The 18523-nt window shown below is 33.6% G+C and overlaps 1 protein-coding gene across 1 annotated transcript in view; it reads right to left on the bottom strand.

The window, feature by feature from the left end:
* The window catches only part of CDH9 (cadherin 9), a 115313-nt gene that overhangs the window by 3411 nt on the left and 93379 nt on the right, over positions 1-18523 (bottom strand). Inside the window, exons 8-11 of the mRNA XM_002917048.2 lie at positions 7023-7159; positions 6449-6570; positions 2543-2660; positions 2199-2450 (exon numbers count right to left, since the gene is read on the bottom strand). Coding sequence (XP_002917094.1) covers positions 2199-2450; positions 2543-2660; positions 6449-6570; positions 7023-7159 — 629 coding nt within the window. The remainder of the gene's footprint in view (positions 1-2198; positions 2451-2542; positions 2661-6448; positions 6571-7022; positions 7160-18523) is intronic.

The raw sequence follows: 18523 nt of genomic DNA, 5'->3' as shown, positions 1-18523 counted from the left end.
AAACAGTATGGAAGTTCTTCAAAAAGTTAAAAATAGAACTGCCCCATGATCCAGGAATTGCACTATTAAGTATTTACCTAAAGGAAACAAAAATACTAATTCAAAGGGATACATATACCGCAATGTTTATAGCAGCATTAACTACAATAGCCAAATTATGCAAACAGTGCAAGTATCTATTGACTGATGAATGGATAAAGAAGTGCTGTATATATATACAATGGATATTACTCAGAAATACAAAAGAATGAAATCCTGTCATTTGCAATGACATGGATGGAGCTAGAGAGTATTACACTAAGTGAAATAAGTCAGAGAAAGACAAATACTATATGATTTCACTCGTGGAATTTAAGAAACAAAACAGATGAACATAGGGGAAGAAAGAGAGATGCAAACATACATAAAACAGACTCTTAACTATAGAGAACAAACTGAGAGATGCTGGAAGGCAGGTGGGCAGGAGGATAGGTTAAATGGGTGGGTGATGGGGATGAGCACCGGGAGATGTATGGAAGTGTTGAATCACTATATTGCACACCTGACACTAATACTACGCTGTATGCTAAGTTGAATTTAAATAAAAACATTTTAAAAAAAGATGAAATCACAGCAAAAATGCTTTAGGAACTTTGATAATGAAACCTGAATTGGAACCAATTTTAACTAAAATAATAGAAAACCACTCCATACATATATGGGCAACCAGTTGGGAAGGTGGAAAACAAGAAATGGGTGCCTTCTATATTGTGTAGGGGAGAAAGGTGGCAGACTTTTCAGAATAACGAAGCAGCCTTCTAAGATTTCTGCATAGAAAAAGTATTATGCAACTTAGTTTCGTAATGTTACAGTATCTAAGCTGATTTTGGGGGTGCTTTTGTTCCCCCATGTGTGCATGCATATCTTTATGTCTGTGTGTGTGTTATCTTAATACAGAAATTTAAAAAATGGAATTTGAAATATACATATGCCCATGTTCTAAATTATGAAAGTAGAGCTATGTGAGCAAATAAAACAATATAATACCAGTAGCACTTAGCTGAAAGGTAAGCAAGATTTATTTTCCATGGGGAGAGAAAAGTATTTTACAGAAGAGTTGAACTTTCTAGCAGCAGTTCTGAGATGTGGGTTGGTGGTATGTATGTTCTAAAGCACCCTGAGAAAATGTTTTTCTAAATAGTTGGATCATTTTAGCTGAGACAAATGTTTTCCCCTCACTTTCATCAATCCCCCACTGAAGTCCTGCAAGGATATCTGGCCAAAGGGATTTCATCCAGATAGCTTGAAAGGATTGCCAGTGAAAAGGAGCCAGCACATATGAACATTGGAACATAAATTTGGCTGGCTCTCATGCCCTAAGCATAAGCATTTTGGATGAATATTTGATGGAAACAATTTTGGGGGGAATGTTTTACAGTGGAACAGCTGTTTAATTGAATTAAATTGTTGTCCTGTTAGGACATGCTCAAATACAACATTTGCTGTTGAAAGCATGACTTTAGAAAACATTGCAGGACTAAGTAGGATATTTATGTGATAGTGATATTTTTTAAAAATGAACTTAAACTTATAATTTACACCTATGTATAACAAATTGTATGAATAAAAAGTTTATTTTATCTAGACAGTTTAAATGCACTTGCCAATTAGGTATCTAATAGACGTTACTTAGTATTTGCTAGTAATATTATTTGTAAAGGTAGTCTTTGGTTTTGAGAATAATGGTTTAAAAGGAAAATTCTGATATAGACTTATCTAGGTTTAAATGCTAGTTAAAACCTTTCTAAATGAGTGAATTTGTATAAGGTATTTAGTCTTTCTTGAGAAGAATCAAAGTATTTATCTTATAGAGTTGATATGAAAATTAAATCAGTTTTAAAATTAAATGTCCTTAGAACTGTGACCATGGTTAGTTAGCACCCAGCAGTATAATATAAAATAGATTTAAAAATATGTATCTCTCTCTATATATATATATATAGCATTAGCTATTATCTCTGTTTTTCATCTCTAGAAAGCTAGACCTATCTATCCTCGAAGAGAACTCAGTTTCTTTTCTAATTGAAAGAACCGTTTTAATAAAAAGTTAAAAATTTCAGCCTTTAGCCCTAGAGAAGTGTGCTTTTCGGTTGCACCATCACTGAACTAGAAGGGAGAGACTTATTTGAGTGAAATGAGCATTTTTACATATAACTTACCAAGTAGGATGATGACACAAAGAAGGATGGCGATGAGGGCCCCCGTGCTCAGGCCAGCTGCTAGGACCAAGGCCTCCGCATTGCAGGACTGCATGTTTCCCTGATTATCACAGGCACACACACGGATAGTGAGTGTACCAGTGCTGCTCTGAATTGGATAATCATTGTCAAAGATTAAAATTGGCAGTAGATAGGTGCTCATTTTGTTGCGGCTGTATCCATCTTTTCGAGTCATGATTCCTGCTGTATTATCTAGGAAAAAAAAAGTGTGGGGGGGACTCAGACCAGTTTTTTTAATTTTGGATCTGAAAGTCTCAATTTTAGCTTTAAAAAATGTTCTATACCTTTATTATCTACAATGGTGAAGTTCGGATTGAGAGGAAATTCTGGTACTGGTTCAAAGAAAAATTTGTGGCCTCGGGGAGGATCATCTTTGTCCATGACACTGACAGTCTGGATCAACTGAAACCAAATCAGCAAATTAAATAAATGCAACTCTTGTTGTTACAGGACATTTTAAGTCAGTGTTTGTGCTTTAAGTATATCATTGGTATTAAAGAAACAAAAAAATAGGCCATTTTCAGAAATTACGCCAAAGCTTTTTATGGTTCTGTGTAATGTAACAATTAGTTAAGGATAAAATATGTTCATCAAGTATTACTGTGCAAGGTGTCTCTAAGAATCATTGTCTGATTCTCAGCCACTGGAATATCCAACCTTAAAGAAAAATTTAATCACTCCAACATCTATCCTCTTTTAACATTGTTAGAAAGCACCAGTCTGTTTTATTAATAATTGGTTACCAATCTGTTGCCTCCACTAAATAATGATTGTCTCAAAGGCAGAGAACATAACAGATGCATTTTTAAAAAACAAAAGTGATTAGCACAACTACCCCTACAGATCAAGAACACTATGGATATAGTTTTGGAAAAATAAGCAATATGCCACATTATACCAGAAAGCAAAAGGTTTTAAAGCTATGGGACACCCTAACTGCAATAATTTTGCATATTTTATCTAAAGTATTTGTTTTTCTTGTAATGGTATTTGCACAGTTTAGAAAGATATACAAATGAATGCTTTTCAAGTTTCATAAAACCAGTGTCGAAGTTGAGAAATTACAACACCTCTTAGCTGTGCTCACTGTAAGTCAGAGGTGAGCCATAGTGTGAAGATGGAGCAGCAAATAACAGGTCAGGCAGAAAATTCCATTGAGCATTGTATAGTGGGAAAAGCACTAAGCTATACATCGGGGTGCCTGTTTTTCTAGTCATGGGTCTGCCATCTGTGTAACTTGAAATCACAGCCATTTAATTACCCTTACTTTCAGATTTCTTTTCCACAAAAACAAAGTTGCACCACTTCCGGGTGTAAGTGCAACTTCTGTGATGAACAATTATTGGAATTTCACAGTAGTTTGACATACCCATTGTTTTGGTTATTGTGTACCTTCTGTAGCCATACTAACCTACATACTCACTAGGAAATACTTTTCCCTCTTTAATTTAATATTAACTATGATTTCATTCATTTTATTGACAGAGAGGCATGGAATCTTACTTTTCTTTATACAATGTTTCTGAAAGTGCACAATTATTAATACAAATTTAATGCACATTTTCTTCTTAGAAGTTGGATCATGACATAGAAAAAATACTTTTAGTACTTAAATACTTTTGTTTAACCTCCTGTTCCAGATTGGTGATTATATATCTAATTTTTAGTAATATTTTAAATCATAAACAACATTGGTCCTCTGGTTATATGGCTGAGTTCTTGAAATGCTTAAATGGGCCACTGTTTACACATATTTTAACAGACAATACATATCAGTAGCTTAAACTGTATTTTCAGCCTTGTTAATTTTAACAAGCAAATTGTTTTCCACCAAGTATATGAACAATGAAAGAAATTTTAGTAGTAGTAGTATATATTAAAATAATTATTAGTTAATATCAATATACATTATCATTATCAAATATTAATTTTAATATGTATCCATTACGCACATGAATTAACAAAAGATAAGCATATTAAGAGACAAATAAGTAGAGACTGTGTATACACTATTGTCAATTGATTTATGTCTCTCCAAAATATATGTTCAAATCCTAATTCCCAGTACCTGTTAATGCGATCTAATTTCAAAACAGGCTCTTTGTAGATGCAAACAAGTTAGGATGATGCCATAGCAGATTAGTGTGGGCCCTAAACCAGCGAATGGAGTCTCATAAGAAAGGGAAATGTGGATACAGAGAGAGAGAAAAAGAATGTCATGTGACAATGTGCACAGAGATTGGAGTAATTCTTATAAACCAAGAAATGCCAGTGATTGCGCAATTAGAGAGGTTAGGAAATGGCAGGAGTCCTCTCCTAGAGTCTTTACAGAGAGGATGGACTGCTGACACCATTGATTTCAGACTTCTAGCCTCCAGAGCTGTGTGAAAGCACATCTCTGTTGTTTTAAGCTCCCTAGTTTATGGTAGTTTCTCATGGTAGCCTTAAGAAACTAATACACCTGTGAAGATTATTTTTAAATGGCCACACATTTATGAAAAAATGTTCAGCCTGAATAATTTGGTAAGAATCCATGTTAAAATTATTGTGAGATGTTACTATTTGGTGAACACTTAAAGTCTAGTGTTCCAACAAATAGGCAATCATCCACTAGGTATATGACCTATTTGGGCAGCTGTTTGGAGAACTGATGAGTATTTATATATAAAATTTAATTATTCTTACTTCAAAGGTTATATCAAAGGAAAAGAATACGAGGTAGTGTATAATATAAATGTATTATAATGCTCATTACAGTGCTGTCTGCTAAAGTAACATTGTGTTTATCAACCAAATTTCTACTAGTAAGTGGATAGTTGAATAAGCTAATAAATGTATAGCTGTGCTACAAAAATTCAGCATCAAATTAAAAATAATCATTTAATAAATTGAGGGTGTGTCCATTACATGTTGCAAAGTAAAAAAAGAATAACAATTTTTAATCCAAATAACTGTGTAATGATTCTTTTTTGGCAAATAATGATAATACCCCATTTTTATTTTTGTGAATGTAAGTGGAATCTCTGTCTTAGTCTGCTTGTTTGAGCTGCCATAAAAATCACTGCAGCCTGGATGGTTTCAGTAATAGAAATTTATTTTCTCACAGCTCTGGAGACGGGAAGTGTGAGATCAAGGTACCAGCTTGGCGGGTTTCTGGTGAGAGCTCTCTTTCTGGGTTGCAGACAGCTGCCTCCTTGTTACATCCTCACATTGCCTTTCCTTTGAGTGTGTGTATATATACAGAGAGAGTGATCTCTCTCCGGTGTTTCTCCTTTAAAGGACAGTAATCCTCTCAGATCAGAGCCCCAACCTTAGGATCTCTTTTAACATTCATTGCATCCTTAGAAGTTCACCTCTAAATACAGCCGTATTGGGGGTTAGGGCTTCAAATGAACATTTGGTCCATTGCAAACTTCATTGGAATAAAAGGAGGGCAGTATTTCACTTTTATTTTCTGTATTTAAATAGACACGATGGAATTATATATGAGTCTTAACATCTATCTCCTTTTTCTTTAAAGAGTTATCTAAATAATTTGTTAAAATTTCTTTCAGTGAAAATTGTGCAGTTGCTGTCATTTGTAAAATACTATATTAGTGTCAAAAATGAACACATTCCTCATTTGCTTAAAGTTACTTTAGAGATCTCTTATATATGAGGGGGACTTTGCAAGAGGACTTTGTAACTCTTGTACAATCTCTTTTTATTTCAATAATATTAAAGTTGAATGATCACAAAGTATGATTTATCAAACCAAAATATCCTGCCTGAGAGATTAAAAGAGGAAAAATGTAATCAATGAGACAATTATTGTGATTCCCTTTATACTAACACAGAACAATTTCATTTTCATACTTCATGTTTTGTTTAATAATATATTTCCATTTCCTTCTTGAATATAATTCAGTATCAGCATAATTATGAATCCAGGGAGGAACTTACATATATATTCATTATATACCCCGTATATAAGTTAAAGCATGTATTATAACTTTTCCTACTACATCATGGGTTCCATAATAAAAACAACTTCAGAAGTCATCTGAATCACTGTGGGTGTTTTCATAAGGGGAGATGAACAGGCGACAAAGAGGATTGGCAAAAATTTTTGTGCAAGTGAATTAATCTAATGTTATCTGCCTTTGTGAAGAGGAAATATTTTTTTTAAAGTTTACAATAATTTTATTTACCTGCCCAGGTTTTGCATTTTCACAAACAAATGTTTCATAGTACATGGCAAATTCCGGAGCATGGTCATTTATATCTAGAATTCTGATGAAGACAGGGATGTGGCTACTTTGTTTTGAGTTATCTGCAACGAGAACATGTGTAAGACTTTAGTCTCATTTACAGAGAAGCGGTGATACCACTCACCCCATTTGTAACTTAGCAACAGATCATTTCTGTGGTATTCACTTTCTCAATTGGATTGCTGATGAATAGCTCAGCTTTCTTACATGGTCCAGATGGAAAGCATGATTAAAAAGAGGAGAATATGATTGAGAATGAAGTATTATTTGTAAGACATAATTTTATAGACAGATTAATTTATTTTTATGATGTTAGATTCTATTTCTATCCTAGAGTAAGGTGTAAAAGAAAATCAAGTTTAAAAAGTGGATATTTGATAATCATTAAAATAATATAAGTATCCAACACACTCTGATGTTGCCTATGATAAAATTACTTCACTCAAGAAATAGAGTCTACTTAATGCTATTATTTTACCACTTTGGTGTTCAGGTGCATGTATTTCCCACTCACTTATTTCTGTGGCTGTAACGGTGATGTTGTGCCAAGGAGTTGATTCCCGATCAAGGGGTTTCAAAGTGAATATAGAGCCATTTTCGGAGTGAATGCTAAAAATCCGGTCCATATCAGTATGCCGATCAATAGAGTATCTGGTAGAAAAGAGATTCATGAATCTAGGCATTAAAATTATTCTTAATTCATCTACTGTTTCTTAATGTTACAGGCAATTCAAGCAATGTTCTCATAAAGTCATGACCAGTAAAATGCTGACAATTTTCTTGAATTTTTATTTAATATGATTGTCATTTACACAATTTGATATATTCCACCTTTTCCATCATCACTATCCTATGATTATGTGTACTTTAGAGTTATTATTTATTCTTATGAATCCTGTGGAAACCTTTAAGTTAGTTTTTAATTGTCACTTGATTTACTTAACCTATCATAGACCTATTGAAGTGCTTGAGACATATTAAGCAGTTATATTAAATTTGATAGAGTCAATTGCATTAGATAAAGTGAAATTATGTTAAAAAACATAAGAACATGTGTCCACAGAGTCCTTATGACTGTAAGTGAATAGAGAGAGGCTGTTGTAAAGTATATTGCTCTTGAATGGCTCTCTATTGAAGGAACATCTCAGCTGAATCAAAGGTTATCCTCCAATCTATTCCTCTGACCTATTGCAGATAAAAATGAAATGACATATTGCATAGAGTTTTATGACTCTTTTCATCAAGGCTGGATATGGAAGATGTCACCATAAACTCTGTATCACTCCATGGTTGGCAAAATAATACCTTCCGGCCTCCCCAAAGGATGTCCACCTCCTAATCCCTGAAATCTGGGACTATATTACTTTACATGGTAAAAGTAACTTTGCAGATGCAATTATGGTTAAAGTCATTGAGAAGGGAGATTATTCTTGATTATCTAGATAGGCCTTAACTAATCATATGAACCATTTAAAGTGGAAGAAGAAGGCAGAGATGGGCTCTAGAGAAATAGGATAGGAGAAAAAAAAAGAGAGATTTAAAGAATGAAAAGGACTTGACCTCTCACTGCTGGCTTGAGGATGGCAGAAAGGGGCCACATGCCAAAGAATACAGGCAGCCTCTAGAAACTTAGAATGAACCTTGAGCTGACAGCAAGAAAATAAGAATTTCAGTCCTACAACTGCAAAGAGCTGAAATCTGCTAACTTGAATGAGCAAGGAAACAATTTCTCTCCTACAGTTTCCTGACAGGAATGTGGCCCTGTCCACACAAATACCTTGACTTTACTCCAGTGAGACTCATCCCAGATCTCTGACCTATAAAACTGTAAGATAATAAATTTGAGTTGCTTTAAGCACTAAGTTTATGGTAATTTGTTATGATAGCAATGGAAGGCTGCAACATACTAGTTAGAAAGATCTTTTAAAAGACTAGCTTATAAAAATATCCTTTAGTTATGTCAGGCCATATTAAGCTATACTAACACTTTACATCTGTTTGAGATTTCTGCTGCTGAGTATCGAATTAAGCCATATAGGAAAATAAGTGTCTCTTAAACATTAATTTTCATATGAATTATATTGGGATCTTGTTAAAAACAGATTCTGATTCAGTAGGTCTGGTGTTGGAGCTGGGATTTTTATTTCTAACAAACATCCTAGGTGAATTGCATGTTGTAAGTCTATGGACAAGGCTCATACAGCAAGGTTTTATATCATGGAATAAACTGATTAGAACAAAGAAAAAGGAAGAGAAAGGAGACAACTAACAGACTAACTAACATCTGGTGCAGTTCTCATTTTTCTAGGTATCTTATTAAAGTCACTTAGCAAATGAACTCCTTTTTGATCTGGTGAATTAGGAAATTACAACTCCATTATAAATGTAGTATGTTCACTATCAGGCACTAACTTTGACAAACATAAGTAATAGATATTGAGCAGCCAATGTTCTAAAGATTGGGAAACATCTGTAATTTTAGAAATATTGAATGAAAATCTATTTATCTAAATTCTGTGATTTTTTGTTTGCCTTGATTGTTTTAATAAAGAAGCCATGACTTAGTCTATTGCTATTAAGAACTATACTGAAATTAAATTTCCAAAATAATTCTAATAATTTAATATCATGGGCTGTGCTTAATTTATTTTCTGCTAAACTTTATCAAATGAGTTTCTGAGACTGACAGATAATATTTCAAAGTGAGTATTTGAGCATACGGAAAAAATATATATATATACTGGATTTTTTTAAAAAGATTTTATTTATTTGACAGAGAGAGAGAAAGAGAGAGAACAAGCAGGGGTAGCGGCAGGCAGAGGGAGAAGCATACTCCCCGCTGAGCAGTGAGCCCGATATGAGGCTCAATCCCAGGACCCTGGGATCATGACCTGCACCGAAGGCAGACGCTTAACTAACTGAGCCACCCAGGCAAACCCTATGTACTGGATTTCATCTCAAATGTGGAATAGCTAAAAGCTTTACATAGTTGGTTTTAGGTTCCTTTCTGTACCTAGTCTCAAAATATAAAACCAGTCCAGTCACCTTCTTGTCCTTTGGAAGGGTTGTGCATGGGCATTAGAGACACAGGGAAATGGTAGTATCGTTTCACTTCTTCGATAATCATAATTATAATTTTCCTACATGGTGTTATGAAAAAAGTTTGAGAGATTTTTGATATATGTTCCAATTATTGATTGTATGATATATGGTCACTGCTGAAGAGTAGCTATACTTCTGGTGTGGGAACTCCTATAGAGATAGAGGATAACTAAAAACTAGATACAAAAATAAATATGTAAAATCCATAATGGTGTATACGTATATCTCCTAGGATCAAAAATTATATCAGGCTTTTTTTTTGTTTTTTTTTTTAAAGATTTTATTTATTTATTCAACAGAGATAGAGACAGCCAGCGAGAGAGGGAACACAAGCAGGGGGAGTGGGAGAGGAAGAAGCAGGCTCATAGTGGAGGAGCCTGATGTGGGGCTCGATCTCGTAACACCGGGATCACGCCCTGAGCCGAAAGCAGACGCGTAACCGCTGTGCCACCCAGGCGCCCCAAAAAATTATATCAGGTTTTAACTAAAAATTCATTGTCAGACAAGGATCTGAGATAGATCTTATTTTTTTTAAAAAAACTATTGTACTAAAATTGAGGATGGCAGTCATATTAAATTTTCTCTTTTTAATCTCTATTGCTTGATAAATGCTAAAATGGAAAAAAAATACAGCGCTTCCTATCTCTAGGTGTCAGGCCTCCTACAAGTTCCTAATGTGGGCTAAGAAAGTCAGTAGAACATTTTTAAATGTTCTGTATTACTTAAATACTTACACCAAATTTTGCTGATGAATAAAACAAACCTAAAATGAACACAAAGAAAGCAGTGTAAAAAATATATATATAACTCAACCACATGTATGTATTGAGTGGAATTCAATTTATAATATTTGCCTGAATATATTTCTTTCCATTGTTGGAAAAGTCAATAGCTAGCCATTAGCTGTTGCTAAACAGACATTGGATTTCTTCCTACTGTTAGCATTGAAGATCAAAATAAAAACTAAAAATCCCTTTGTGCTCATTGCTACTTGCCCTATTTATTAGCATGGGGCTTTCTATGATTGAAGAATAGATAACAATTCTAACATTATGCAAGTCTAGCTTTGACATACTTGGAGCTTATGTGGGATCAGAGTAAGTTTCTGACTATCCTACTCATAGATTTAATCTTGAAAGGTACTACTTTCCCAGTGAAGAATTCATGTTGGAGAGCCACTTTGACAATTTAGAAATAGCTCACTTAATTAACACTAACACTGCACACTTCCAGGTATATATTCAGAAATTTGCCCTTGTGCAAATAATGTCTCACAATTTGTCAAAGCCCAGAGATAATTTTCTTTTATTTAGCAGCCAGTATTCTATTTTCAACACAGGATGGGACATTCTGGTTTACCTATTAATAATAAATACACTGGATTACCACAGATGACCAGAAAGAATCTTGATAAACAACACAGGACAAAGCTATCTCTGTGTTCCAGCAGATGGCCTACTAAAACAACACTGTTTTATTTATTTCCTTACATTTAATTTTGAGCGATAAGTTAAAAAAAAAAAAAAAAGACCACTGGCGTAACTCTTTAAATGAAACAGGATCTGCAGAAACAGCAAATAAATGAAAAAGAGCACAAGAGAACTGAGCCTGTGGAAGCTGAACTGTACTACTACTTTGTTTGCTTTTCTTTTTCATGTTCTGCCATCAAGAATCCAAAATATATCAGATCCCTGTATTTTCATCTATCACAATAAAACACGTAAATTAAATTACAAACACCGGAACAAATCAGTCCTGGATACAGAATGAGTGAAGGGTAGTACTCCTCTTCCTTTACTGAATTCCAGGTACATCTTCCACCGACTGTCAATATAATAGGCTATAAGTTTGCTCTTTCCTTTCCAGCTACTGCATTCCAGAAATGTGTTTTCTATCTATGAACTATGAAACTTTCATTGCCCTTTAAAAGGAGAGTGTGGCTATACAGTACTTGAGCAAATAGTTCAAATCTTTTTTTTCCCGATATTAATGGCATGATTTTTAAATAGTCATGATTTTTAAATAAATCAGTATTATTTTACTCTCTATAGTAAATTCAAGCAAGTATTAGAGAAACACTGATACACACACACACGCACACATCCATTTATTCACTCATTTCAGCTAGGGTGGAATCATGTGCATTTTATTGAAGCATAACTAAAAAAGCATTTCTTTCCAGCAAGTTTGTTGTGTACTTACTTTTCAGTTTGACTGCAGTAGAAAAGATTTCTTCTAAAATTTGTTGAACTTTAAATGTGTTGAGCATAAAATAGGTGCGGAATGAGACAACATGTTCTTTCAGAACCTGTAAAGCTATAATCAACCCTATAACTTGGGAAATCCGTGATTACTAATGAGGTGAAGCAGAGCTGACAACAGATGCTAATTGTAATCATAATCTCATGTTGCAAGCGGCACATGTATTTCAGAAAGTATGTTTGATGATCAGATTTACTGGTGGGTGAGAAACAGTTCCTAAGATTTCCCTGGAAAATATTTCTCCATGATGCTTATCATAGCCCAGTTCTGCTCTGGGGATCAGTCCTCCTTCTAAATTCTATAGGAGCAAACAAAAGAGTCACGCATTACAATGTTGTCTCCTTGTTGAATTATTGCTAGTTTCTCGCAGTGTAATAAAATATCTAAAGGTATTTTTTTTTTGCATATATCTTAATGCAAACAGGAACCAGCCTCTATACTATATTTTCAGGCATGGCCTTATATGTTGACAGAGTTGGGGTAGAAACATAATTTGGGATAAATTTGTTTCTTTCAATATTTTTATTTTTGTCATAATTTCTGAGATTTTATATGTAAAACCACTGTTCATTATTTCTTTATACCTGAGCACGTTATTAAACACAAATATTTTAGAGAGAACTATGAACTTAAAAATTTATCAGCCACTTTTATATACTACAGAGCAAGCCTGCAAATTTTGCTATCAGTATTTGACCTGAAAATTTTACTCCTAAGATTGTATCCTGAGGAAATTCCAGATATAGGAAAGGATATATTTATATAGATTGGGTGGATTATTTATCGATACCTATTTCTATATCTGTATCTATATCAATCTACATCGATATCTAATCTATATATATGTAAGATGTGTATAGATTGATAGACTGCAACTAAATTTCCAGCAATCATGTATCACCTGCACGATAGTGTGTTATTTATACAATACAATATACAATTTAAACAAAAGTTTATTAAGAAGTTTAATGGCATTATCAGATATTCACAATTAATAAAAATACATAAACCTATATGTATATTATAATGATCTCTACTTACTAAAGTTAGTTAGGTGACTGATAAATGGAAAGTTCTAATACCTGATAAAAATAGAATAAAATACCACTGAAGTATCTATTGAGAGGAGAATTTTATAGATGTCTTCTCCACTACAAAATTTCCTGTGCAAGAGGGACTAAATTATGTAATTAAAACATGTTTAAAATGATATTTTAAATGTCCTTTTTTAGCAACTATAGAATAACAAGGGATGGATTTACCAGCTGCCCCCCCACACACACATGCACACACACACACACACACACACACACAAAACTCACTAACACTAAATGAAATATATGAAACTAAATGAAAATTATTTTTGAAGGATTATACACCAGAGAACAATGGCAATAATCCCAGAGAAAAGAGAAAGCTATGATGCGATCCATAAAACTTCCTAGTTTGCTAGCAGGGAGAGGTTCCAGAAAATAATACAGGGAGTGCGATGCAAGATGGAGTCTGTCAATCCACTGAGTTCAAGCTGATAGTCCATGTCGAAAACAAAGTGTCTAGAATTTGAAAGGCAGAATAATTCATGGGAGAGAGCTTCACCAAGAGAGAACTACTGAAATCTGAAGAAAATAGTACTCAAGTTTTAAGCTGAGTACTGACTAGAACATGTTTGGAAGCAGATAAAGTGAAGCAATGAAGTAATCAATCACAAGGATTAGGAGGGAGCAAAACTATGAACTGGCATGTTACTGGGAATAGTTCTAATTTCCACCAACCAAAGAGGAGAAATTCATAACTCATGGGGCTTTGGTAGACTACTCAGGAAGGTTTTACTTGATTTATGGGGCAAAATTCGGTCTAGAACAAGGTCCAAAAAGATTAAGATGTGAGTAATTTAAACACACATCTGAGGGGCACCTGGGTGACTCAGTCGGTTAAACAGTTAAGTGTCTGCTTTCGGCTCAGGTCATGATCCCAGGGCTTCCTGCTTAGCGAAGTGTCTGCTTCTCCCTCTGCCCCTCCTCCTCCCCCTGCTTGTGTGCTTTTCTTCTCTCTCTCCTGCTTTGTCTCTCACTCATGCTCTCTCTCAAATAAATAAATAAAATCTTAAAAAAAAAATTAACAGACATCTGAATGCAGCTCAAGAGTATTTATGAAAATGCAAAGCTAAAAAAAAAAAAAGAAGAAAAGAAAAAGAAAATGCAAAGCTACCTAGCACTAAACAGTAATAGCACAATGTTTGTCATCCAATCAAAAATTACAGGCATGCAAAAAACAAGAAAATATGACTGCCAGGAAAAACCTGTCAATTGAGGGCGCCTGGGTGGCTCAATTGGTTAAGCATCTGCCTTCAGCCTAGGTCATGATGCCAGGGTCCTAGGATCAAGTGAGCCCTGTGTTGGGCTGCTTGCTCAGCAGGGAGCCTGCTTCTCCCTCTCCCTCTGCCTGCTGCCCCTCACCCCCAAGCTTGTGCTCTCTCTCGCCAAATAAATAAAGTCTTTTTTAAAAATTCTGCCAGTTGAAAACAACCCAGAAATAACACTTCCAGAGAAGAAATTATAATCTATGAAATGAAAAATACTCTAGATGGAATTAAAGTAGGTTAGATATTGGGGAAAAAAAAAAGATTAGTGAACTTGAAGATGAAGATGAATGGGAACTATTTAGAATGGCTAAGAGGGGAAAAAGACTGAACAAACAGCACCAGTGCATTGTATTGTATATTTAGGAGACCTAGCATAATTAATAATTAAATGTCCTTAAAGAGAAGAATATAGGGAAAAAAATATTAAAGAGACTGGCTGAAAATTTTTCCAAGTTTGAGGAAAGCCATAAAGTCAGAGATCTTTATAAACTTCAAGTACAAAATAGTTGAAGCACATTATAGAAAGGTACATTATAATCCACTTGCTTAAAACCAGTGACACAATTTAGAAGTGTCCCGAGAAATAACTGACAACGTACGAAGAAAAAAATAAACATTAAGGACAGTGCAAAATTTTTATTGTATTGGTACAAAAAAACAACAACACATCTAAAGCTGTACCTATAGGGAAATTAAATTATCATTAAAATGTACATATGAGAATAACCCTAGGTCTCAAATCAATGAACTCGGCTTCTGACTCAAGGACATAGACAAGAAGAGCAAATGAAACTCGAGGTAAGCAGAAAAAGAATGAAGATCAGAGCCAAACAAACAAACAAACAAACAAACAATAGAAAACAGACTATTGAAAAAGCAATTAAACCTGTTCTTTGAGAAGATCAATCAACTAAAAAAGTCTAGTCACACTGGCCAAGAAAGAAAAGAGAAAGTAGATACAAATTAACAATAACATCGATGACTATCACTACTAGCGTATCAAAAGGATAATAGAAATATTATGAACAACTTTCTACAACTTTGATGAAATTAAGAAATACCTGAAAGATGAAGAAAAAGGAAAAAAAGTCAAATCAGGTCACGCAAGAATTAAGAAAACCTGAAGAGCCTTGCAACTACTAAGAAAATAGAATTTGTAACAATAACTCATGTAAAAAAGATAATACAGTCTTTGCTTTTAAATTTTACCAAACATCTAAGGAAAAATACTTCAATTCTATGAAAACTCTTCCAAAAAATTAAGAGAATCTTACACTTCTGACTGCATTCTGTGAGACAGTATTACTGTGACACCAAATCCAAACAGACATTACATGAAAGCAAAACTGCAAAATCATGTCCCAATAAAAAAAGGTGCAAAATTATTTTTAAACTTTAGTAAACTGAATTCAACAATATATAGTAATTATAGTATAATTTTGCTAAGTGGCATTTATCCCAATAATATGGAGCTTATTCAATATATGAAAAATAAATCAAATAATACATCATTTTACTATATGGCCATCTCAATAGAGACAGAAGATACCATTTGACAAAATTCAAACTCTATGGCTGATAAAAATGCTTAAAACAAAAGGAATAGAATAAAATTGTCCCAGCAGATGGCATCATACTGAATGATGAAAGACTAAATGATTTCTTCATAGGACAAGGAAGTAGGCAAGGATTTCTGTTCTTATTGCTTCGGTTTAACATTGTTTTGGAGATTTTTGCCAGTGCAATAAAGCAATAAAAAGAAATATAAAAAAATGTTTTTGTAGACATAAAAACCACAAAACACAGCTGAAAAAAATCCCTGTATATGCAGAGAAAAATACATTATTTTCTGTTAATAGATTCAGTAACATTGATAATGCCTACATTAATCTACACACTTAACACAACTCAAATCAAAATTCTAGCAGACACTTTTGTAGCAGTTGATATATGAAAACATAAAGGGCCTAGAATTACCAAACAAATTTCAAAAAGAAAAAAAAGTTAAATGACAAATAGTATTTATTTTCAACACTTTTTATAAAGCTACAGAAAACTGTGACTTTGGAAACATATAGATAAATATGTAATTGGAATAGAAGAGAGCCCAGAGTTAGATCCATATATAAATGGGCAATTGAATTTTGACAAGGGTATGAAGGCTCTTCAGTGACAAGAATAGTATTTGCAACTCATGTGGTGGAAACATTGGGGATCCATATACCAAAAAGCAAAGGAACTGATCTATACTTCATACAATATAAAAATTAACTTAAAATGAATCATGAATGTAAATGTAATACTGAAACCAATAATCTTCTAGAAGAAAACATGGAATAGGAATTTTGGGATCAGGCAGATGTTTTCTATATAAGGCACTAAAGCCCAATCCATAAATTAAAAGTTAATAAATGAGATTTCATCAAAATTGAAAACATTTGCCTTTTGAAAGTCACTTTATGGGAATGTAAATACAAGCCACCAACTGGGAGAAAATATTTATAAATCACGTGTCTGATAAAGGACTTGTCTCCATTGTGTGAAGTGTGTGTATGTGTGTGTGTGTGTGTATCTCCAAATCAATAATAAAGAAATAACACAGTAAAATCTGAGCAATTATTGAATAAACCCTTCATCAAAGAACATGTATGGGTGGCATATTAAGCATATAAAAAAATATTCAACATAGTCATATAGGCAAAAAAGATACTATTATACACCTATTAAAATGGCTACAGTTAAAAAGGTTGACTTTTTATGGTCCATTCGTATCTCTTCTAGGTATTTACTCAAGAAAAGTGAAAGCACATAACTATACAAATTCTGATGCACAGATGTTTGTATGTATACTTATATACAAATGTGTATAAATGTATTGCAATATCCAAGTATTTGAACCAACTGAAAATGTCAGCTGATAAGTGAACAGATAAGCAAATTGTGGTATCTCTATACAATGGAATACTTTCCAGCAATTGGAGGAATAAACTATTGGTGCACTTAGCGACTTGGAAAAATCTCAATAGAGTTATGCTAAGTGAAACAAGTTAGACAAAAGAGAATAAATACTGTATAATTGCATTTATTTGTACAGATTCTAGAAAACCCAATCTAATCTGATCTATATTGACAGAAACCTGATCAGTGTTTTTGTGGGGGTTGGGGAATGGGTATTCGGAAGTGTGGGAGGGAGGTATTAAAAAGTACACAAGCAAACTTTTGGGGGTAAGATATATGTTGATTATCTTGATTTTGATGATGTTTTAGTGAGTGTATGAATATACAGATTTTATCAAATCATACAGATTAAAGTTTTGCAGTTTATTGTTAGTCAGTAATGCCTCAATACATTAGTTAAAAAAAACATAAAAAGGCTGCAATTTTCTATGCTAGCATGTCTATAGTTGGAGCTTATGAAATTCCCTATTGTGGGCAATTGGATAAATGAAAGGAAACTCGACCAAATTCTGAGGGACAAAAACCATGTTTTGCCCTTTGCATAATTTTATCATTGAGGGATCTGCCTTGTATAAATGAAGTCAGTCCAATTAGTCTACAAATGAGGAACATTATATTAATTATCTCTAATTAGTAAACAGGTCATTAAGAAAGCAGAGTATGTCTGCCAAAGAATTGGCTGTGCATTCAGATCAACAATAGTTTGAGTCCTCAGTCTGTTAATTATTTGTACTGTGTCTTTTAACCCTTTGCATCTCGATGTATTCTTCTGTAAAATTTGGGTGATAACAACTGTACCTGCCTAATTAAAGTTATGTTGAGGCTTAACTGAGCTAATAAATATAATCTCTTTAGACTCTCTAGCTTATAGCAAGTGCTCAATAAATTTTAACAATTATTTTACAGAAGAAGGGATAGGCAAATGTTTGACAGTCTCGTGTCATGAATTTAATGTCACAATTGGACGTAGCTACCCATCTTCACCCACCCATCCTATCCATTCATAACTATATTTGCATTCCCCTTAAGAACCACATGTAGTAATCACTGAAGATTCTGGCATATTTAGCTTTGAAAAGGTGGATACAATATTCAAACTTTGGGAAAGTATCATAGTATATTTCACAATACCATACTAAGTTTAATGTTTGCCATTCTCAAATATCACACTCTTTACTAATTCTATTATCATTAGAATATAATTGACATACCGTATTTTCCCAAAGTTTTAATAGATGGTATGCAGAGTGACTATTTTTAAAGGAGAAACCAGTATTACACTGTATGTTAACTGACTAAAATTTAAATAAAAAGTTGAAAAAAAACCGTAG

This window comes from Ailuropoda melanoleuca, chromosome 3 (assembly GCF_002007445.2).
Source record: "Ailuropoda melanoleuca isolate Jingjing chromosome 3, ASM200744v2, whole genome shotgun sequence".
Classification (NCBI taxonomy): Eukaryota; Metazoa; Chordata; class Mammalia; order Carnivora; family Ursidae; genus Ailuropoda; species Ailuropoda melanoleuca.
Note: the sequence above shows the minus strand (reverse complement) of the source record. Positions and strands in the feature narration are given on the sequence as shown.